At 51.2% G+C, this 24,043-nt stretch overlaps 1 protein-coding gene across 1 annotated transcript in view; it reads left to right on the top strand.

The window, feature by feature from the left end:
- The window catches only part of LOC119954365 (aquaporin-5-like), a 67,008-nt gene extending 45,456 nt beyond the window's left edge, over positions 1–21,552 (top strand). Inside the window, exon 4 of the mRNA XM_038779551.1 lies at positions 21,181–21,552. Coding sequence (XP_038635479.1) covers positions 21,181–21,243 — 63 coding nt within the window. The 3' untranslated portion in view covers positions 21,244–21,552. The remainder of the gene's footprint in view (positions 1–21,180) is intronic.
- Positions 21,553–24,043: the final 2,491 nt, after the last annotated feature.

Here is a 24,043-nt window from a genome sequence, read left to right as displayed (position 1 = left end):
TTCCTTCATTGACTTGTCTGCATATATATGGGCAATAAAAATAGAGATGTTGATTTTGTGTTACTAATAAAAGTTCTAGTTCAGGTCATGCCCCTAGACAGAGACCAATTCACATGGACAGAGTTGATCATTAATGAAAAGAAACCAACATCAAAGTAGAGTTGTGAGTCAAAGGGCAGAGTCCAACATAAAATGTCAACGGACAATGGAAAATTCCCTGCTCTGCAAATCTGAACTTTAAATATGATTGCCCAGATGTCAGAGGACTGGAGAATAAGTAATGTTGTTCCTTTGTTTAAGAAGGGTAGCAATGATAATCGAGGAAATTACAGGCCGGTGAGCCTTGTTGTGTTATGCTGCTTCGTGTAGCATAATCTGCTTCCTTGATGTATGCTTTGACAAAGGAAGATCCAGACTATGAAATTAGTTCAACTTTTTTATTGAACTATTAACTGCTAATCTAACTGTAGTAACTCAGTCTATCTTTACCAGCCTGCACTAAGCCACATGCTGGGTGTGATGCTGCTGATCAACCCTGATGTACCCTCTAGATGTCTGACTGTGGAAAGAGGCAGAGCATGTGTGCCTGTCCTTTTATATGGGTTGTGAAGTGCCCCTTGTGGTAATGCCACCTCTGGGTGTCCTGATTACCCATTGGTTGTGTCCTGTTGTAATGACCCATTGGCTGTATGTCTGCATGTCATGACATCTCTGGTGCTCCCTCTAGTGGTTACTTAGTTGTAGTGTATTTACATTAACCCCTTGTGTATATACAGTGATGCATATCACCACATCCTCCCTTTTTTGGTGTTACATATTTTCTGTACTTGGTTAAAGAAAATTGAACTAAATAGTAGATAAGTGATGACATGTACAAGTCATTTTGACAGTGGTGATTATACAATATGTAGGATTTGACGGTGCTAGTTGAGGGATTTTGAAAAACCATTCAGGTTACCAGCTGCACTTGCGATTACTGGAACTCAGTAGAAATTTAAGTTAAAACTTCTCAGGTGCAAATAAGAATTGTTTTATTTGTCTTCTATTGATTACAATTTGAAAGTCATTTAAAAAGGCAATTCCTAGACAATTTGAAGCTTTCAAAGAATCACAGAAATGATCTTCTTGCTTAGGCAAAACTTTAAAAGTCAAAGTCTGAAAATGAAATATGAACAGTGAATAGTTCAGATCAAAGTATAGATGATTCTAACCTACCAACAAAACCTACCAAAAAACTAACTGAAGCTACCTACCCCACCTAACCTAAAAGCTAACCGCCCAGAAGCTACCTACCCCACCTAACCTAAAAACTAACCGCCCAAAAACTATCCCAAAACCTATTCACCACAAAAGCTAAAACTAACCCAAAAAATGGCGGAACAAAACTCTTCAGTTATACTGTTTCATACCTGTCTTAAATCATCTAATCACACCCCAATATAATCCTAATTGGTTTGAGTTAGACTCAAACACATTTGATTTGACGGCAAGCCGTCCATCTTCAATATGTAATATTACTTCTAATTGTTGCGTATTTGCATACTTGTGTATGTTAAAGAATGCAATATTGTGCTTTTATCTTTACCAGCAAAAACTGGTTTTCTGCTGACTTGGGTATTGTAATAATGGAGACTTCATATTATCTTGTCATGCCATGCTGGACAATGACTTGAAAAATGTAAATCAAACTGTCTGTTTTAATCCAGTAAAGTGAATTATGCTGCTTCTATGAAATTGTTATGTTTTGAGGATGTTTTATAAACTCTCCATTTTTAAAATCCAGCAATGTTTATTGTTTCTAAAATGTTTCAGCCTGTATAAGTTATGGAATGTGATTCAGGCTGTAATCACTAATGGTCTGAAATGAGAACAATGGAGCCTTTACTCCTGCCACCTCGTTGCCATGGATTCAGCCCTTGTCCTTGGAGAAATGTATCAGGCTTCTCGGTTTCTTTCAAACTATGTATTTAGAAAATGATTAAATGAATTTGCAGAATGTGTTTTTTAATCCTTAATTTAAAACTGGGGCTTAATATTTACGCTTAAACAGCTATCTTTTTTTTTATAAATGTTTTTTATTGAGTTTTCATATTTTATATATGACAAATTACAAATTATTAGAGAGAAAAAAAAAGAAAACACAAAAATTTAACATGAATATTTACAGGTAAGCATCTTCATAACAACAATTGTGGCCGCCCCCTTTAGCCAGCATACATATTTTACATTCCCCAATATGGCTGAGGCACATGTTTATAGGCATTTATTTATAGTTTGGTTTTGGGCCTTGGCTTGCCATCAAACCCCCATAACGAGCCCGTAACCCCCCCCCCCTCCCCCCGGCTACCTTCCCCCGATTCCCGTCCATTTTCCCCTGATTCTTGGCCACCCGACTATTCTTCCTCTTGTACGTTGGCCACAAACAGGTCCCGGAACAGTTGCATGAATGGCTCCCACGTTCTGTGGAAGCCGTCGTCCGACCCTCGGATGGCGAATTTGATTTTCTCCATTTGGAGAGATTCCGAGAGGTCGGACAGCCAGTCTGCAGCTCTGGGCGGTGCTGCTGACCGCCAGCCAAACAGGATTCTACGGCGGGCGATCAGAGAGGCAAAGGCAAGGGCGTCCGCCCTCCTCCTCAGGAATAGATCTGGATGGTCTGAAACCCCGAAGACCGCCACTATTGGGCATGGCTCCACCCTCACCCCCACCACTTTGGACATAGCCTCGAAGAAGGCTGTCCAGTACTCCACAAGTCTGGGGCAAGACCAGAACATGTGGGCGTGGTTGGCCGGGCCTCTTTGGCACCGCTCACATCTGTCCTCCACCTCCGGGAAGAACCTACTCATACTGTTTCTCGTTAAGTGGGCTCTATGTACCACTTTTAGTTGCGTCAGGCTGAGCCTTGGCGCACGTGGAGGTGAAGTTGACCCTATGCAGTGCTTCGCTCCAGAGTCCCCACCCTATCTCCATCCCCAGGTCATCCTCCCATTTCCTTCTTGTTGCGTCCAGTACGGTGTCGTCCCTATCTACCAGTCGGTCATACATGTCACTACAGTTCCCTTTCTCTAGGATACTTGCGTCCAGTAGGTCTTCCAGTAGTGTCTGTCGTGGCGGTTGTGGGTACGTCCTTGTCTCCTTTCGTAGGAAGTTTTTGAGCTGCAGGTACCGTAGCTCGTTCCCCCCAGCTACCTGAAATTTCTCTGTCAGTTCGTCCAGTGTTGCGATCCTGTCGTCCGTGTATAGGTCCCTGACTGTCAGTGTCCCCCCGTCCTGCCTCCACCTTTTGAAGGTGGCGTCAGTCAGTGCTGGTTTGAACCTATGGTTGTTGCAGATGGGAGCCTTGTCCGACATTTTGTACAGGCCAAATTGCTGCCGCAGTTGGTTCCAGGATTGGAGGGTGGCTGTCACCACTGGGCTGCTGGAGTGTTTTTTGGGTGGGGATGGGAGTGCTGCCATGGCAAGGGCCCGGAGGGAGGTTCCCATGCAGGAAGCCTCCTCCGCACGCACCCACTCGGCTTCTGGCTCCTGGATCCATCCCCTTACTCGCTCGGCTGTTGCCGCCCAGTGGTAGAATTGTAGATTCGGATTGGATTTTGTTTTTTGTAGGACCTTCTTTGGGATCCTAGCATTTTTACCCCCCCATACGAACGCCATGATAAGTTTGTCCAGCGCTTTGAAAAAGGCCTTGGGGATGTAGATCGGAATGGATCTAAACAGGAAGAGGAACCTGGGCAGTACGTTCATTTTGATCGTCTGGACTCTCCCCGCGAGGGAGAGCGGGAGTGTGTTCCATCTTTGCAGGTCCTTTTTAACTTCCTCCGTCAGGCTGGTGAGGTTCCATTTGTGGATCCCTTTCCAGTCATGGGCTATTTGGATCCCCAGGTAGCAGAATTTATGTCGGGCTTGTTTGAACGGCAGCCCCTTTAGTGCTGCCCCCCCCGCCTTGCGGGTGTACTGGGAAGATCTCACTTTTGCTCATGTTGAGTTTGTAGCCCGAGAAGGCTCCAAACTCTTTCAGGAGCGCGATGATTCCGTCCATGCTGCTTTGTGGGTCCGAGATATAGAGGAGCAGATCATCCGCATAGAGTGAGACTCTGTGCTCTCTACCTCCCCTTCGGATCCCCCTCCAAATTTTTGCTGCCCTGAGCGCGATTGCTAGCGGTTCGATTGCTAGTGCGAACAGCAGCGGGGACAGTAGGCATCCTTGTCTGGTGCCCCTGTGCAGCTGGAAGTATTGGGAGTTGGTATTGTTGGTCCGTACGCTCGCCATGGGAGCGTTGTATAGGAGCTTTACCCAAGCGGTGAACCCTGTTCCAAGCCCGAACCGCTCCAGTACCTCTATGAGGTATTTCCATTCGACTCTGTCGAAGGCCTTTTCTGCGTCCAGGGAGACGATCACCTCTTGTGTTCTCTCCCCGGAGGGGGTCATTATCACGTTCAGCAGGCGCCTGATGTTCGCGGTAAGCTGTCTACCTTTGATGAAGCCCGTCTGGTCCTCTGTGACCACCTCAGGTACACAGTCTTCTAGCCTTTTGGCTAGGATTTTGGCCAGTATTTTGGCGTCTGCGTTCAGCAGAGATATTGGTCTGTATGACCCACATTCCGTTGGGTCTTTGTCTTTCTTAGGTATCAGCGAGATTGAGGCCTGTGCTAACGTGGGTGGCAGTGTGCCCCTAGCTAGCGAGTCTGTGAACATCTCCCGCAGGTGCGGGGCCAGCGCTGTCGCAAATTTTTTGTAGAAGTCCGCCGGGAATCCGTCCGGTCCCGGCGCCTTCCCCGTCTGCATGGAGCTAATGCTCTCCATGATCTCTCCCAGTGCTAGTGGTGCTTCCAGATCCCGTTTTCTGCCCTCTCCCACGACTAGTATGTCCAGTCCATCAAGAAACTGGTTCATCCCAGCCTTCCCCGTTGGGGGCTCTGAGGTGTACAGCTCTTGGTAGAAGGCCTTGAAGGTTTCGTTAATCCTCTCTGGTTCTGTTTCCAACATGCCTCTGGTACCCCTGATTTGCGCAATTTCTCTGCTGGCTGCCTGCTTTCTCAGCTGGTGTGCCAACAGGCGGCTGGCTTTGTCTCCGTGTTCGTACAGGGACGAACAACGTGCCTGGCGGAGTTGGTGTACTGCTTTCCTGGTGGAGAGCAGGTCAAAGTTCCTTTGTAATTCTTTTCTCTCCGCCAGGAGCTCTACGGTCGGGGCCTCGGAGTATTTACGGTCTACCTCCAGTATGGAGTCGACCAGCTTCTGCCTAGCCACCCTTTCCTCCCTATCTCTTTGCGCTTTGTAGGCAATGATTTCCCCTCTTAGTACGACCTTAAGCGCTTCCCAGAACGTGGAGGATGAGATCTCCCCGTTTTGGTTGTTCTCCGTGTATTCCGCTATGGCCTGCGCTATCCTTTCGCTGAAGGCCTTGTCAGCTAGTAAGGCACCGTCCAACCTCCATGTGGGGCGCTGGGCCCTTCCCGTCTCCAGCCGCACGTCCATGTAGTGTGGAGCGTGGTCTGATATCACAATTGCGGAGTATTCCACCTTGTCTATCCCTGGAAGCACCGTTTTCCCCACCACAAAGAAGTCAATTCTGGTGTACACGTTGTGTACTGGGGAGAAGAAAGAGAATTCTTTCTCCCCCGGGTGGGCGAATCTCCAGAGGTCCACTGCTCCCATCTGCTCCATATAGTGACGGAGTTCCCTTGCCATGTTTGAGGTTTTCCCCATTCTGGGGTTTGATCTGTCCGTCTTTGGATCCTGTGCACAGTTGAAGTCCCCCCCCATGATTAGTCGGTGCGCCGCTATGTCTGGGATTTCTGCCATGGTCTTTTGGATGAAGCTCGTGTCGTCCCAGTTGGGCGCGTACACGTTGACTAGAACTACCGGCGCCCCATCCAGGGCCCCGCTGACCATGACATACTGCCCCCCTGGGTCTGTAACCGTCTTTGTCGCCCTAAACATTGTCCTCTTGCCAATCAGGATCACCACCCCCCTGGCCCTTGTCCCAAAACAGGAATGATAGGTTTGTCCCACCCAGCCCTTTCTTACCCGCAGTTGGTCCTGCTCCCTCAGGTGCGTCTCTTGGAGGAAGACTATGTCGGCCCTCATGTTTCTGAGGTGGGTGAGGACTCTAGATCTCTTCACTGGGCCGTTAAGTCCCCTTACGTTCCAGGTGACTATCCTGGTGGGGGGCTTCTGCCCCCTCGCTCCTGTGGGATTAACCATATTTGTCCGGTGGACGCGCCCCTGCCCTCTGGGGTTTCCCTTTGTTAGGGGGCCGTCCAGGATGGCCACTATCACTGCTCTTCCCATTCGGTCGGGTCTCTGCGCTCCGGGGTTTCCCCTTGTCTCGGGGGCACCCGCCATGGCCGTCCACTGTGTGTCCGCCACGCGGGTAGTCCCCTGCACTCCGGGGGGCCCCTTCGCTCACAGACCATACTGGGTGGGTGCTTGCAGCGGTTCCCTGTTTCGAGCCCTTGGTTGTGGCACTTTGTGGTCCTGTTCCTTTTCTGGCCTCTTTTATCCCTTTGACCCTGCATTTCCCCTCCCTGGTCTCTCGCACCCCGAGTGCCCCCCCCCCCGTTCTCTCCCTTTTCCCCCCTCCCCTGTATACCCCTCCTTTGCCCCTCTATCCCCTATTCCTGTCCCCATTTGCTCTCCCGACTTTGATGGGTGATCCCCCCCTCCCCTGCCTGGCGCCTTCCCCCCTGTTGGGGGTGCGCTGCGGCCCTGCTTTGTTGCGTCCCCCCCGTCGCTAGCTTTCCTGCTAGCACAGTGGCTCCCCTCTCGGAGGTTGCTGTCCCGCTTCTCCTCTCCCTTCTCCAATACTCCCGTTCCCTCGTGCTGGGGCCTGGCCTCCCACCTGGAGCGGTCCCTTGGGCAGTGGGTTGTTTTTTGTTCTGGGTGTTCCTGCCGGGGGGGAGGGGGCTGGCTTTGCCTCGCCCCTCCCCACCCCCCCGTCGGCATGTCGTTTCTCCTTGCCATGGGCCCCTCGTCCCTACCTCCCCAGGCGTTTTTCCAGCCCGTGCTCCTCGACGAACCTATTCGGCTGTAAAGAAATATTCCTTGTTTTGGTATGTGACCCAGAGTTTTGCTGGGTACAGCATACCAAAACGCACTTTGCTCTTGTAGAGAGCTGCTTTCGCTCTGTTGAACTCAGCCCGTCTCTTAGTTATGTCCGCTCCAAGATCCTCGTAGACTCGGATGGCGTGCCCGTCCCATTTGTAGGCTCTATTTTCCTTGGCCCAGCGCAGGATTGTCTCCCTATCCCGGTACCGGTGCAGTTTGGCTATGACTGCTCTCGGTTGTTCCCCTGCCTTGGGCTTCGGGCGCAGTGACCGATGAGCTCTGTCCATTTCCGGTGGGGTGGGAAAAGTGTCCCCCCCCCCCCCCCACTAAGGAGCCCAGCATCGCAGCCACGAATGTTGTGGGGTTTCTGCCCTCGATCCCCTCTGGCAGGCCCACTATCCTAACATTTTGCCTTCTCGAGCTGTTCTCCTGTTCGTCTACCCTGCCCTTCAGGCTCCCCAGTGTTGCACCCAGTCTCGCCACTTCCCTCTCCAGGGGCGTGACCCGGTCGCTCACATCGGTCGCTGCTTTCTCCAGCTCTTTAATGGTTGCCTCATGGGCTTCCAGTTTCTCCCCTTGGGCATCCACTTTCTCCTCCAATCTGGTCAGAGCCTGCTGCACCCCTGACATGGCCCTGGCCACTGCTGTCTGTACTGCGGCCTCTCCGTCCGCTTTCAACTCTGCCTTGATTGCCTGCAGCTGCTCCCTCACCACCTCGGCAAAGGCTGCCTTCCAATTCACGCCCCCCTCTAACCCCAGGGGAGAGGGTACCTGTCTGCCCAGCTCTTTTTGATGCGGCGATACATCCTTCCCGCCGCTTCGTGTGCTGATTCGTTCACCCGAGCTGGCTTGCCCTTTGCCCCGTCTACTTCTGGTGCCCCCTTTCTCTTGGCTCCCTTCTGGCATTTTTTTCTCCCCCTTCCCTTTCATCTTTTCTTCTCCCCTTGTTTTTCTTTTCCCCCCTTTTCCGCACCCTATTTTTATTTTATTTTATTTATTATTATTTTTTAAAATTTATTTTGCCCCTCCCCCTTCTTTCCTTTACCCCTTTATTTTATTTATTTATTTATTAAATGGTATGGGCAAGGGATCATGCGAGAGGACATGTAGTAAATCAAAAGGAAGCAACGAGGTAATTTATTTAATGATAACCAGAGTGAGAACAGGAAGAGATAGAGAGTTCACACTTAAAACTGTGGCAGATTAAGTGTTACAAAAATGGTAAAAAGTTAAAGGCTGTATTTCTGAATGCGTGCAAAATTTGTGGCAAAATGGATGCATTGTCAGTACAAATAGAAATAAATACATATGACCGGATATATATTTTTAAAATTAATTTACTGGATGCGGACATTGCTGGCTAAATCAGCATTTATTGCCCACCCTTGATTGTCTTTGAGAAGCTGGTGGTAAGCTACCTTTCTAAACAGCCACAAAAATTGACTGTCATGCACTGTAAATTTTATGATTCTTTGATTCTACTGGAATTCTTTGAGGATGTAATGAGTAGAGTTGCTCCAGGGGAGCCAGTGAATGTGACATATTTGGACTTTCAGAAGGCTTTTGACAAAGTCCACGTCAGAGATTAGCATGTAAAATTAAAGCAAATGGGATTAGGGATATTGAGATGGATAGAAAACTGGTCGGCAGAAAGGAAACAAAGAATTTACAGTTCAGAAGGAGGCTATTCGGCCCATTGATTCTACACCGGCCCCCGAAAGAGCACCCTACTTAAGCCCACACCTCCACCCTATCCCCATAACCTAGTAACCCCACCTAGCCTTTGGACACTAAGGGGCAATTTAGCATGGCCAATCCAGTTATGTTTATGGTGATAAATAATGTGTGGTGAGAATGTTCCTAACTACGTGTAGAGTGCAAAGACATATTTACAGGACTATGTACATAAGAACTAAGCTATGTACATGGGAGGTGTCTGGTGCAGATAAACAGTATGCAACAAAATAGTAACGAGAGCAACATTATATACAAACCAGGGAATCGAACAAACAAAGCAACAAAACAATTCAGAGAGTCCATAAATTCGAAAAGTTCATAAATTTAGTCTCTGAGGTGGGCGACGAATTCTGGTTGACTGCCTCAAGGGTGGGTTGAGAGCCCCCGGTTCAGGAGCGGGCTGGACTGCGTCAGAGTCAGGGGGTGGCAGAGCGACAGGGAGCTCTGCATAGTCCATGGCAGGGTCGCCATGACGGCGAGGCGGGACCTGAAGATCACGTGGCGAGCGTGAAACGAGACAAAGGGAACGTCGATTGCGGTGCAGAAGAGAACCATCCGGTAGACAAACCAGGAACGAGCGGAGGGCCACTTGCCGGAGGACGGGTTGCAGACCAGCCACCATCCGGAAGATGGACACGGACATTGTCATCGGGAGCCAGAGCAGGGAGATCGGTTGCTCGGGAGTCATAAGCCGCCTTGTGCTGTGCACGAGACAGTTGCATCCGGCGAAAGACCGGAATGTGGTCGAGGTCTGGGACATGGATGGACGGCACCGTCATCTCAACGTGCGATTCATGAGTAGTTGGGCTGGCGACAGGCCAGTGGACAGTGGGGCGGAGCAATAGGCCAGCAAGGCAAGGTAGAAATCAGACCCAGCATCGGCAGCCTTGCATAGGAGCCTTTTGACGATATGCACTCCCATCTCTGCTTTGCCGTTGGATTGGGGGTACAGGGGACTGGACGTTAAATGGACAAAATTGTACTGCCTGGCAAAGTTGGACCATTCTTGGCTGGTGAAGCAAGGGCCATTGTCTGACATAACCGTGAGCGGGATGCTGTGTCGAGCAAAGGTTTCTTTACATGCACGAATGACTGCAGACGAGGTGAGGTTGTGTAACTATCACCTCCGGGTAATTCGAGAAGTAGTCCACGATCAGGAGATAGTCTCTACCCAGCGCGTGGAACAGGTCGATGCCCACCTGGGTCCAGGGAGACGTGACCAACTCATGGGGCTGGAGGGTCTCACGTGGTTGGGCCGGCTGGAAGCACTGACAAGTGGGGCAGTTGAGCACTGTGTTGGCTATGTCCTCATTAATGCCGGGCCAGTACACTGTCTCTCAGGCCCATCGGCTGCACTTCTCCACTCCAAGGTGGCCCTCGTGTAGCTGTTCCAGGACAAGCTGGCGCATGCTATGCGGGATGACAATGTTTTAGAAGAACCCCATCTACTACCGCCAGATCATCTCTGACATTATAGAATTGAGGGCATTGGCCCTTGAGCCACCCGTCCGTTAGGTGGTGCATGACACGCTGGAGCAAGGGGTCGGCAGCCATCTCACGACGAATTTGGACGAGGCGTTCATCTGAGGCAGGTAGATTGGAGGCAGCGAATGCCACATGGGCGTCAACCTGGTAGACAAATCCCGCTGGGTCACATGGAGTGGTGACTGACTGGGAGAGAGCGTCAGCAACGATGTGTTCCTTGCCTGGGCTGCATACCAGCTGGAAGCCGGATCGCCGGAGCTTGAGAAGAATACGCTGGAGGCAAGGCGTCATGTCGTTCAGGTCTTTTTGTATGATATTGACCAGGCGTCGATGGTCTGTCTCGACGGTGAACTGAGGGAGGCCGTAGACATGAGCATGGAATTTAACGACCCCGGTCAGCAGGCCCAGGCACTCCTTTCCTATCTGCGCATAGCGCTGTTCGGTGGGGGTCATCGCATGCAGCGTGTATGCAACAGGGGCCCATGACATGGCCTCATCACGTTGAAGGAGCACTGCTTCAATGCCAGATTGGCTGGCATCGGTAGAAATTTTGGTCTCCTTGGCGGGATCAAAAAAAGCTAAGCCGTGGTCAGTTTTGCCTCGAGTTCCCTCCATTAGTGCTCGTGGGCAGGGAGCCATTGGAAGTCTGTCGTCTTCCTGACCTGGTTCCTGAGAGCCGTGGTATGAGAGGCGAGGTTAGATAGATAGATAGAGAAATACAGCACAGAACAGGCCCTTCGGCCCACAATGTTGCGCCGAACTTTTGTCCTAGGTTAATCATAGAATTTTGGACACTAAGGGCAATTTTTCATGGCCAATCCACCCAACCTGCACATCTTTGGACTGTGGGAGGAAACCGGAGTACCCGGAGGAAACCCACGCACACACGTGGAGGATGTGCAGACTCCACACAGACAGTGACCCAAGTCGAAATCGAACTTGGGACCCTGGAGCTGTGAAACAATTGTGCTATCCACAATGCTACCGTGCTGCCCTTAAGAAGTTAACCTACATCCATATAATGGATTTCCTCATATGACCTACTCTCCATTCCAGGCAACATCCTGGTAAATCTCCTTTGCACCTTTTCCAAAGCTTCCACATCCTTCCTAAAATGAGGCGACCAGAACTGCACACACTACTCCAAATGTGGCCTGACCAAGGTTTTGTACAGCTGCATCATCACCTCACGGCTCTTAAATTCAATCCCTCTGCTAATGAACGCTAGCACACCATAGACCTTCTTCACAGCTCTATTGACTTGAGTGGCAACTTTCAAAGATCTATGAACATAGACAACAAGATCTCTCTGCTCCTCCACATTGCCAAGAACCGTACCGTTAACCCTGTATTCCGCATTCATATTTGTCCTTCCAAAATGGACAACCTCAAACTTGTCAGGGTTAAACTCCATCTGCCACTTCTCAGCCCAGCTCTGCATCCTATCTATGTCTCTTTGAAGTCGACAACAGCCCCCCTCACTATCCACAACTCCACCAATCTTCGTATCATCTGCAAATTTACTGACCCATCCTTCAACTCCCTCATCCAAGTCGTTAATGAAAATCACAAACAGCAGAGGACCCAGAACTGATCCCTGCGGTACGCCACTGATAACTGGGCTCCAGGCTGAATATTTGCCATCCACCACCACTCTCTGTCTTCTACTGGTTAGCCAGTTTGTTATCCAACTGGCCAAATTTCCCACTATCCCATGCCTCCTTACTTTCTGCACAAGCCTACAATGGGCAATCTTATCAAATGCCTTACTAAAATCCATGTACACTACATCCACTGCTTTACCTTCATCCACATGCTTGGTCACCTCCTCAAAGAAGTCAATAAGACTTGTAAGGGAAGACCTACCCCTCACAAATCCGTGCTGACTATCCCTAATCAAGCAGTGCCTTTCCAGATGCTCAGAAATCCTATCCCTCAGTACCCTTTCCATTACTTTGCCTACCACCGAAGTAAGACTAACTGGCCTGTAATTCCCAGGGTTATCCCGATACCCTTTTTTGAACAGGGGCACGACATTCGCCACTCTCCAATCCTCTGGTACCACCCCTGTTGACAGCGAGGACGAAAAGATAATTGCCAACGGCTCTGCAATTTCATTTCTTGCTTCCCATAGAATCCTTGGATATATCCCGTCAGGCCCGGGGGACTTGTCTATCCTCAAGTTTTTCAAAACGCGCAACACATCTTCCTTCCTGACAAGTATCTCCTCGGGCTTATCAGTCTGTTTCACACTGTCCTCTCCAACAATATGGCCCCTCTCGTTTGTAAATACTGAAGAAAAATACTTGTTCAAGACCTCTCCTATCTCTTCAGACTCAATACACAATCTCCCGCTACTGTCCTTGATCGGACCTACCCTCGCTCTAGTCATTCTCATGATGTTAGGGATGAATTTCCCTAAGAAGTTGACCATGCCCAGAAAGCGGAGGACCGCCTTCTTGTCCTCCGGTGTCTTCATAGCTGTGATGGCAGCTACCTTGTCCGCATCCGGCTGCACACCCAATTGGGAGATGTGGTCTCCGAGGAATTTAATTTCTGTCTGACCAAAGGAGCATTTGGCCCTGTTGAGGCGGAGGCCATGCTCATGTATCCGTCTGAAGACGCGCTGGAGGCGATTAATGTGCTCCTGCGGGGTGGTAGACCACATGATTATGTCATCGACAAGACGCGAACACCTTCAATACCTTCCATCATCTGTTCCATAATCCTATGGAACACTTCTGATGCAGAGATAATCCCAAACGCCATCCTGTTGTAGCAATATCTTCCAAAGGGGGTATTAAACGTGCAGAGTTTCCTGCTGGATTCATCGAGCTGGATTTGCCAGAATCCTTTTGAGGTGTCGAGTTTGGTAAAGAGCTTGGCGCGAGCCATCTCACATGTGAGCTCTTCGCGCTTGGGAATGGGATAGTGCTCTCTCATAATATTGCGGTTGAGATCCTTGGGATCAATGCATATTCTCAGTTCGCCGGAAGGTTTTGTACACATACCATGGAACAGACCCAGTCGGTCGGTTCCGTGACTCTGGAAATCACTCCTTGGTCCTGGAGGTCCTGCAGCTGCTGCTTGAGGCGGTCCTTAAGGGGTGCTGGGACCCTGCGAGGTGCGTGCACCACAGGCGTGGCATTCGGTTTTAATAAAGTCTTGTAGGTGTACGGGAGCGTGCCCATGCCCTCGAAGACATCGTGGTATTGGTTAATAATGGCGTCGAGCTGCACCCTAAAATCAGTGTCCTGAAAGGCAGACGCGTCAGCAGGAGAGAGAGAGAACTCTCTGGACCAGGTTCAACAGCTTGCATGCCTGCGTGCCAAGCAGGGAGGCTTTCGAGGAGCCCACAATTTCAAAGGGAAGGATGGCTTTGCGTGACCTGTGCATCACTTCAAGTTGGCATGAGCCACTGGCATTGCCATTGTAATCTAATAGCTGGCAGGCTGATGGCAGGATGGCTGGCGCAATGAGATTGGCGGAGGCACAGGTGTCCAGGTGGAATCGGATTTGGGACTGGTTGACCGTAAGGGTGGGACACCACTCGTCATCCGGATCAATGCTGTATACCGGTAGAGGCTGGACTTTTTGCTTCGGGGACACCCTGTTTTTTGTAATGATACCGACTCTAAAAGGTGTCTTTGGGTCCTCGGTGTCAATATCGGGCAGCAGGTCAGAATCGGGTTCGGTGACAGTGGGTTGAATGGCACAGACATCCCTGCGAGGCTGGCTGGAGCAACGAGAGTTGGCAGGCTGAGCAGACCTGCATAAAGCAGCATAGTGGCCAAGTTTGCCCCATTGTAGGCAGCGTTGGGATTTGGAAGGACATTGCCACTTTAAATGGGCGGAGCCACAGTTGCCGCACGTTGTAGTGTCAGTACGCTCGCTGCACCACTGCGCATGCACGGTGTGGTCGTAAGTGGTGCGCGCCTGCGCAGTGCGATCGTCGACGTCGCCCACCCTCGTTCAGTGCGCGCATGCGCAGGAGGCCGCGAAAAGTGGGTGAAATGGCTGCGCTCATCCAGGCTGAGGCCCTGGAGTTGCTTGATTGTTTGGACCCGTTCTGCCTCGTGGGGACCTTGCTGCGCCGTTTCAGCCACTTGGATGTGTGAATACCGACTAGTGGCATGTTCATGTAGCACGCAGGTCTCGATGGCAATCGCTAGGGTGGGCTGCTTAACGTTGAGGAGCTGCTGGCGTAGGGGGTCCGACTGAACACCGAAACGATCTGGTCGCGTATCATGGAGTCGGAGGTGGACCCGTAATTACAGGACTGCTCAAGGATGCGGAGGTGGGTGAGAAAGGATTGGAAAGGTTCATCCTTACCCTGCAAACGCTGTTGGAAGACTCAAAACTTTCATTCACCTCAATGTCGCAGTGACTGTCAAATTTGAGGAGGACCGTCTTGAATTTAGATTTGTCTTCACCATCAGCAAAGGTGAGAGAGTTGAAAATGTGGATGGCGTGGTCCCCAGCCGTGGAGAGGAAGAGAGCGATCTTCCTGGTGTCTGGAGCAGTTTCCAGGTCTGTGGCTTCAAGGTAGAGCTGGAAGTGTTGTTTGAAGATCTTCCAGTTGGCCCCTAGGTTACCGGTGATGCGGAGCGGCGGCGGCGGGCGGATGCTGTCCATTTTGCAGGATGGCTGAGTGCTGGTGGAAGGCAGATCACTTGCAGGTAGGTCTAAGAAGTTCTAACATCGGCTCCTGGTACCATGATGTGTTGGGTACTCTGGATCCGTGGAGAATGCATTTACCCCAGCAGTAACACATACAGGCTACCAACACTTGAAATAATACAACACTATTTTATTAAGCTAGAAACTGTTGAATATACTTTCACTGTGGGTCGACACTATGTTAGATTAAACTAAATACCTATGCCTATCCTAACCAGTCTATGCACTCAGCACATGGTGAAGATCTGTGCTGTAAGCTGTGAGTTCTGTCCTTCTAAGAGGCTGCATCCCGAATGAGCAGAAAAAGTGATGCCCTCTGTCTTTATAGCGAGTGTGCTCTAACTGGTGATTGGCTGCAGTGTTGTGTGTGTTGATTGGTCTTGCTGTGCGTCAATCAGTGTGTGTCTGCACCATGATATACTGGTGTGTATATTATGACAGACCTTATCTTTTGAAGGCATGGAGTTTAGAAGAATGAGAGGTGATCTTATTTTTAAACATCCAAGATCCTGAGCTGAATGGACTGGATACTGAGAGGATGTTTCCACTTGTGCAGAGACTAGAAGCAGTGGCACAGTTTAAGAATAAGGCTTAGATGAGGAGAAATGAGGAGGAGTGTGAAATATTAGATACAATGAACATAGTGAGGGGGGAAATACTGGAGGAACTGCCATCTTTGAAGATTGATAAATCACTAAAGCCAGATGGATTATATCCCTGGGTGCTGAAAGAAGCCAGGGAGGAAATAATGGATACTCTGAGGATCATTTTCCAATCCTTACTCGATACAGGTGTGGTAACATTGGACTGGAGGGTTGTGAACGATGTCCCATTATTTAAAAATGCATAAGCGTTAGGCCATAAAACCAAAACCCACTTTGATTTCTGTGGTGGGCAAATTGTTGGAATCAATTCGGAGAGCCCTGATAAATGTCACTGAGAAAGGCATTGGATTGATCAGGGATAGTCAGTATGAATTTGTTTGGGGGAGACTATTTCTTGCTAACGTAGTAAACTTTTTGAGGAATTAACAAGGAAAATTGATGGTAATGTTGTAGATGTTATCTCTCTATGGGCTTGAGCGAGGCAATTGACAAGGTCCCACGTGTCAGACTAGTCAGTGAGATCTCAGCTGATACAGGAAAGAAATGAGTGCTCGATTCATGTTTTTGCGAATGGAAAAACATTCCTAATGGTGTTCCACAGGGCTGTGTCATGGGGCCCTTGCTGTTTGTTATATATTAATGATTTAGACTTGAATGAGGTCGGCATGATTGATAAATTTGCAGATGACACAAAAATTGGCCATGTAGTTGACAGTGAAGAGAATAGCTGTTGACTCCAGAACTATATCAACAATTTGGCTGAGTGGCAGAAAAGTGGCAAATGGATTTCATTCCAGTGCGCACTCAGGTTTTGCATTTTGGGGAGGGCAAACAAAGCAAGAGAATACTCAATAAACGGGAGGATATTGAGAGGGGTAGAGGAAGAGACCTTGGAGTCCATGTCCAGGAGTCCCTGAAGGTGGTAGGACAGGTGGACAAGGTGATCAAGAAAGCATCTGGGAGAATTTATTTTATTGGGCAAGGCATTGAATGGAAAAGCAGGATATAATGGTGGAACTGTATAAAACACTGGTGTGGCCACAACTGGAATATTGTGGGCAGTTCTGGTCACCACATTTCAGGAAGGACATAATTGCCCTGGAGAGGGTGCAGAGGAAACTTAAAAGAATGTTGCTGGGGATTTAAAATTGTAGCTGTGAGGATAGACTGGGGTTTTCCTTAGAACAGTGGAGGTTAAGGTGTGACCTAATTGGGTATACAAAATTATGAGGAGTCTAAACTAGGTAGACAGGAAACTTGTTTTGCACAGCAGAGGGGCCGATTACCAGGGGCATAGATTTAAGTTGAAACATAGATGAATTAGAAGAAACCAGTGGGGAGGGTGAGTGGTTGAGGATAAAAGGTTGAGCGTGAGGGATTGGGAGGTCGAGGATGAAGGTATGATGGGATCAGGGTGTGGTGGTGATGGTGAGGGGTTGACAGCAGGGTTGAAGAGGTAAGAAGTTGAGGCAGTCTTGGTGAGCGATTGAGGGTGAAGTATCGAGGTTGGGGGGTTGAGGGTGAAGTATCGAGGTTGGGGGGTCGAGGGTGAAGTATCGAGGTTGGGGGGTCGAGGGTGAAGTATCGGGGTTAGGGGGCCGAGGGTGAAGTGTCGAAGTGAGGGGTTCGAGGGGCGAGGGTGAAGTGTCGGGGTTAGGGGGTCGAGGTTAGGGGGACGAGGGTGAAGTGTCGGGGTTAGGGGGTCGAGGTTAGGGGGACGAGGGTGAAGTGTCGGGGTTAGGGGGTCGAGGTTAGGGGGACGAGGGTGAAGTGTCGAGGTTAGGGGGTCGAGGGTGAAGTGTCGAGGTTAGGGGGTCGAGGGTGAAGTGTCGAGGTTAGGGGGTCGAGGGTGAAGTGTCGAGGTTAGGGGGTCGAGGGTGAAGTGTCGAGGTTAGGGGGTCGAGGGTGAAGTGTCGAGGTTAGGGGGTCGAGGGTGAAGTGTCGAGGTTAGGGGGTCGAGGGTGAAGTGTCGAGGTGCTATGGGCAGCACGGTAGCATGGTGGTTAGCATAAATGCTTCACAGCTCCAGGGTCCCAGGTTCGCTCCCGGCTGGGTCACTGTCTGTGCGGAGTCTGCACGTACTCCCAGTGTGTGCGTGGGTTTCCTCCGGGTGCTCCGGTTTCCTCCCACAGTCCAAAGATGTGCGGGTTAGGTGGATTGACCATGCTAAATTGCCCGTAGTGTCCTAAAAAGTAAGGTTGGGGGGGGGGGGTTGTTGGGATACGTGGGTTTGAGTAGGGTGATCATTGCTCGGCACAACATCGAGGGCCGAAGGGCCTGTTCTGTGCTGTACTGTTCTATGTTAGGGGGTCAAGGGTCGAGGGTGAAGTGTCGAGGTTAGGGGGTCGAGGGTGAAGTGTCGAGGTTAGGGGGTCGAGGGTGAAGTGTCGAGGTTAGGGGGTCGAGGGTGAAGTGTCGAGGTTAGGGGGTCGAGGGTGAAGTGTCGAGGTTAGGGGGTCGAGGGTGAAGTATCGAGGTTAGAGGTCGAGGGTGAAGTGTCGAGGTTAGGGGGTCGAGGGTGAAGTGTCGAGGTTAGGGGTCGAGGGTGAAGTGTCGAGGTTAGGGGTCGAGGGTGAAGAGTCGAGGTTAGGGGGTCGAGGGTGAAGTGCCGAGGTTAGGGGGTCGAGGGTGAAGTGCCGAGGTTAGGGGGTCGAGGGTCAAGGATGAAGTGTCGAGGTTAGGGGGTCGAGGGTCGAGGGTCGAGGGTGAAGTGTCGAGGTTAGGGGGTCGAGGGTCAAGGGTGAAGTGTCGAGGTTAGGGGTCGAGGGTGAAGTGTCGAGGTTAGGGGTCGAGGGTGAAGAGTCGAGGTTAGGGGGTCGAGGGTGAAGTGCCGAGGTTAGGGGGTCGAGGGTGAAGTGCCGAGGTTAGGGGGTCGAGGGTCAAGGATGAAGTGTCGAGGTTAGGGGGTCGAGGGTCGAGGGTGAAGGGTCAAGGTCAGGGTGTCGACGGTCGAGGGGCCGAGGGCGAGGGGGTGCAGGAGTCAGGGCGAGGGGGTGCAGGAGTGAGGGCGAGGGGGTGCAGGAGTGAGGGCGAGGGGGTGCAGGAGTGAGGGCGAGGGGGTGCAGGAGTGAGGGCGAGGGGGCGAAGGAGTGAGGGCGAGGGGGCGAAGGAGTGAGGGCGAGGGGGCGAAGGAGTGAGGGCGAGGGCGAGCAGGAGTGAGGGCGAGGGGGCGCAGGAGTGAGGGCGAGGGGGCGCAGGAGTGAGGGCGAGGGGGCGCAGGAGTGAGGGCGAGGGGGCGCAGGAGTGAGGGCGAGGGGGCGCAGGAGTGAGGGCGAGGGGGCGCAGGAGTGAGGGCGAGGGGGCGCAGGAGTGAGGGCGAGGGGGGCGCAGGAGTGAGGGCGAGGGGGCGCAGGAGTGAGGGCGAGGGGGCGCAGGAGTGAGGGCGAGGGGGCGCAGGAGTGAGGGCGAGGATGCGCAGGAGTGAGGGCGAGGGGGCGCAGGAGTGAGGGCGAGGATGCGCAGGAGTGAGGGCGAGGGTGCGCAGGAGTGAGGGCGAGGATGCGCAGGAGTGAGGGCGAGGGGGCGGAGTGAGGGCGAGGGGGCGGAGTGAGGGCGAGGGGGCGGAGTGAGGGCGAGGGGGCGGAGTGAGGGCGAGGGGGCGGAGTGAGGGCGAGGGGGGCGGAGTGAGGGCGGAGTGGGGGCGGAGTGAGGGCGAGGGGGCGGAGTGAGGGCGAGGGGGCGGAGTGAGGGCGAGGGGGCGGAGTGAGGGCGAGGGGGCGGAGTGAGGGCGAGGGGGCGGAGTGAGGGCGAGGGGGCGGAGTGAGGGCGAGGGGCGGAGTGAGGGAGAGCGAGGGGCGGAGTGAGGGAGAGGGGGCGGAGTGAGGGCGAGGGGGCGGAGTGAGGGCGAGGGGGCGGAGTGAGGGGCGAGGGGGCGGAGTGAGGGCGAGGGGGCGGAGTGAGGGCGAGGGGGCGGAGTGAGGGCGAGGGGGCGCAGGAGTGAGGGCGAGGGGGCGCAGGAGTGAGGGCGAGGGGGCGCAGGAGGGAGGGCGAGGGGGCGCAGGAGTGAGGGCGAGGGGGCGCAGGAGTGAGGGCGAGGGGGGCGCAGGAGTGAGGGCGAGGGGGCGCAGGAGTGAGGGCGAGGGGGGCGCAGGAGTGAGGGCGAGGGGGCGCAGGAGTGAGGGCGAGGGGGCGCAGGAGTGAGGGCGAGGGGGCGCAGGAGTGAGGGCGAGGGGGAGCAGGAGTGAGGGCGAGGGGGCGCAGGAGTGAGGGCGAGGGGGGCGCAGGAGTGAGGGCGAGGGGGCGCAGGAGTGAGGGCGAGGGGGCGCAGGAGTGAGGGCGAGGGGGCGCAGGAGTGAGGGCGAGGGGGGCGCAGGAGTGAGGGCGAGGGGGCGCAGGAGTGAGGGCGAGGGGGCGCAGGAGTGAGGGCGAGGGGGCGCAGGAGTGAGGGCGAGGGGGCGCAGGAGTGAGGGCGAGGGGGCGCAGGAGTGAGGGCGAGGGGGCGCAGGAGTGAGGGCGAGGGGGCGCAGGAGTGAGGGCGAGGGGGGCGCAGGAGTGAGGGCGAGGGGGCGAAGGAGTGAGGGCGAGGGGGCGAAGGAGTGAGGGCGAGGGGGCGAAGGAGTGAGGGCGAGGGGGCGAAGGAGTGAGGGCGAGGGGGCGAAGGAGTGAGGGCGAGGGGGCGCAGGAGTGAGGGCGAGGGGGCGAAGGAGTGAGGGCGAGGGGGCGAAGGAGTGAGGGCGAAGGAGTGAGGGCGAGGGGGTGAAGGAGTGAGGGCGAGGGGGTGAAGGAGTGAGGGCGAGGGGGTGAAGGAGTGAGGGCGAGGGGGTGAAGGAGTGAGGGCGAGGGGGTGAAGGAGTGAGGGCGAGGGGGTGAAGGAGTGCGGGTGTATGGAGGGGGTGATGATGAGGGTGTGATTGTGAGGAATGAGGGTGAGGTGGGGTTTAAACTGTTCATAAGGTTCAACTGTCTGCAGAAGAGCCATTGAGGACTTGGAGGTTCCTGGTCATTTTTGGAATGATTATTTGCAGACACCTGGTCAGCTCTCAACAGAGGTTATGGATCAGATGCCATAACTTTTTAAGGGGTCAAGGGTGAAGGATTGTTAATGAGGTGTTGAGGCCGAGGTGTTGTGGGAGAGGGTGTGAGTGTGGGGAGTGAGGGTGAGGGGTGATGGAGTGAGGGTGACGGGGTGAGGGGTAAGACTAAGGGTGTGAGGGGGTAAGACTAAGGGTGTGAGGGGGTGAAGACTAAGGGTGTGAGGGGGTGAAGGAGCAAGGTTGATTTTTTCCATAAGTGATAATAGATAAAATAGGACTTGGTTATTTTATAAACAAACTTTATTAAAACAAAAGAAAATAAAATAATATTTAAACCTTTACTTCAGTTCTGACACTAACAGATTGCATACAGTTTGTTAACACATTAGTTCCCATTGAAGTAACTATTTTGTTTCCACTGGACTAAAAGCAAGACAACACTGTCCTCGATTTCTTCAGTTTCTCATTGGTGGGTTAGTTTAAAATTATCCCTATGAGACTTGATAGTGATGATAGACGCCTTCTGAATAATAAAATAGCTACAGCTCTGAATACAGGTAAATAGAGATGTTTCATTTTATCTTTGACCATCTACTGTCTCAGGGCTCAAACTGCAGCTTTGGAGTTTAAATTGCATTTGTTGTTGCAGATTTTCTGGGTAGGGCCCCTGCTCGGAGCAGTCTTGGCTGCAATTGTGTACAATTATTGTTGAGGACAAAGACTATTGGGTGCAGAGACTGTCTCAACTCATTGAAGACTGATCAGAAAGTGGAAATCAACATGGAATCACATCCCTCGACTTAAATGTTTTTCCTGTAGTTGCTGGCTGGCGGATCAATCATGTGGCCATGAATAAGTCAGTGTCATGTATAAACCTTTTTATATCATTATGTTGCTAAAATTTGTCAACTTTGTAAATTAAAATTGAGTCTTTGATTTTGTATATGAAACACCTTGTTTAAATTGTATTCGAGTAAATAACATTTCTGCTCGTGTTTAGCAAGTGCAGAGGGACAGGGCTACACTGATAACTAACATTCTGATATTTTACTGTATCATGTAATAAAATAATATCTACATCACAGGAGTCCAATTTTGTCAATAATTGAATTGATATTTGATCAAAGCAGTTTGCTAATAAATATAACCAAATAAAGGAACAAAGATTATCCCAGAGGTTAACAACTTCGCTCAGAACCCACAATACAACAATGACATTGAATATTCAGCCCAATAAATCCATACCAACATTTCTGCTTGACTCAAGCCTTTTCCCAGCCTTCCTTTTTTGCCAGTTTAATCTTCTATTCCATTATCTCTCAGATGCTAATCTAATTTCCCCTTAAATGTATCTACACCTTTCATTCCAAATACTTCCTGTGGTCATGGGTTCTACGTTCTCACTACTCTTTGGGGCAGCACGATAGCACAGTGGTTAGCACTGTCGTTTCACAGTTCCAGGATCCCAGGTTCGATTCCCTGCTTGGGTCACTGTCTGTGTGGAGTCTGCATGTTCTTCCTGCGTCTGCGTGAGTTTCCTCTGGGTGCTCCAGTTTCCTCCGACAGTCCGTGCAGGTTAGGTGGATTGGCTATGCTAAAATGTTCTTGGTGTCCAAAATGGTTAGGAGGGTTACAGGGTTGTGGGGATAGGGTGAGAGTGTGGGCTTAAGTGGGGTGGTCTTTCCAAGAGTCGGTGCAGACACGATGGGCCAAATATCCTCCTTCTGCATTATAAATGTTATGTTCTATGTCCAGAAGTTTCTTTTGAATTTCCTATTGGATTTTTTGGTGATTATCTTATATTGATGGCATTTGGTTATGCTCTTCCCCACTGTAGCCACCGAAGCTGGCCACTTCTCGACATAAAATGGAAAATTGAAACACATGCAGGGAAAATTGGAAAATGTCAGAAAGGCAAGCAGGTTGCAGAACCTCTCTGTGTATTCTGTCTGTGAAGAAACCAGACAGCATAGAAACTAGCAAGTTTGCATACTAATTGAGCGATTCCCGGTGATTCCCGGGCACAATGGACACAACAATTAGCTGCAATAGAAACATTCTATAGCAGGTCAGACTTCCCGGCGCCAACGGAGCCTGAAACAAAAGGACACAAACAAGTTAGAAAGATCTGCCCCGTGATCGAGGAACAGCCTCAGTATTGGGGGATTTGTATCAATCGATTGGGATGAGACCCAATCGATTACCAGTGAGTTAGGTGTCCGCTCAAAGGGAACGAAGCCCCTGGGACCTATAAAAGTTAGGTCCCAAGACGAATTCCATCTCTAAGCTGGCCCTCCCAGCAGAACACCTTTGCAGCAGCTCTCTAAGAACTTGAACGTGAGAAGGAGAGGCCTGGCCAATTGCTACACCGACAAGTAAGTGTCATACAACGCACGCTACAAGAGTAGACACTCCTGACCCCTTTAGTCCACACCAACAGGAAGCCTGGGGATCCAGGACAAAGCAAGAGGCCATTGTTCCCTGATCCGGCAGTTCCCTTATTCCAGATAAGTATTGGCCTAGTAGTGGTAGGAACAGTTTAGTCTTAGTATTATATGCATGAGTAGCAAATAACTGTGTAATAATAAACGTGTCTTGTTTGAACTTACTAACTGGTGTATTGAGTCATTGATCTGAACTTGAACTTGAACCTCGTGGCGGTATCATAAAGATACCTGGCGACTCTAGAGTTTAGGAATAAAACAGAGCCAACTGAGGGTAAAGCACACTCACCCAGAACAAGCAACATTTAGTGGCGACTCTGGTGGGACTCGACTAGAAGTGGCCCCCCCACTCTGAGAGAACCCAGCAATTTGAATCAGAAATCCAATTGGGAAAAGGAAAAAAACCACAAGTGTTCAAGTAGTTCACATCAATCCTCATAATTCGGAAGTGTGTTTTTGCATGCGTAACTAACAGGGTTATAAGGTAAAGCCGAGAGATTTTTGTTGCGACAAACTGTCGGGAGTTTATACTTCGGAAAATAGCGAAAGCCGTACCCTTATTGTATAACACCGCCTTAGCATCCCTTGTTCTAAATTTAAGCGAGAGCATTGAGAAAGAGATGGCCATGCAGGCAATGGAACGCCTCATGCACCCCCAAGAGTTTGTGGTCGCAGCGACCAGCAGAGTAGGTCAGTGACCCGTTTGGGAACAAGAGATCAGGAAGTGCCTCAAAGGGAAAGGATGGCCCCTTTGGAGCGAATTCTGTTCGAATGAGGAAACAGTATAGGACATACTTGGTGGGAGGACCTGAGCGCAATTCACAAAAGGAATCTAGGTAAAGCACGTAAGCAGATGGCAATTGTGTCCTGCTTGGCACAATTGCGAGGCACAGAGGAGGTCGTCAGGACGCTCCGAGCAGAATTAGAGGAAAGGCATTGCATGAGTAAGGTGGATGTCAGTGATATAGAAAGGGAAAATCTAGAGTTAAGAAAGAAGTTGGCAGATAAGGATAGAGAGGTGGATGATGCCAAGAGGGCACACCAGTCTTGTCTAGCCCATCTGAGCAT

Source organism: Scyliorhinus canicula, chromosome 19 (genome assembly GCF_902713615.1).
Source record: "Scyliorhinus canicula chromosome 19, sScyCan1.1, whole genome shotgun sequence".
NCBI classification, from domain to species: Eukaryota; Metazoa; Chordata; class Chondrichthyes; order Carcharhiniformes; family Scyliorhinidae; genus Scyliorhinus; species Scyliorhinus canicula.
The sequence above is the reverse complement of the archived record's forward strand: the minus strand, read 5'-3'. Positions and strand labels throughout refer to the sequence as shown.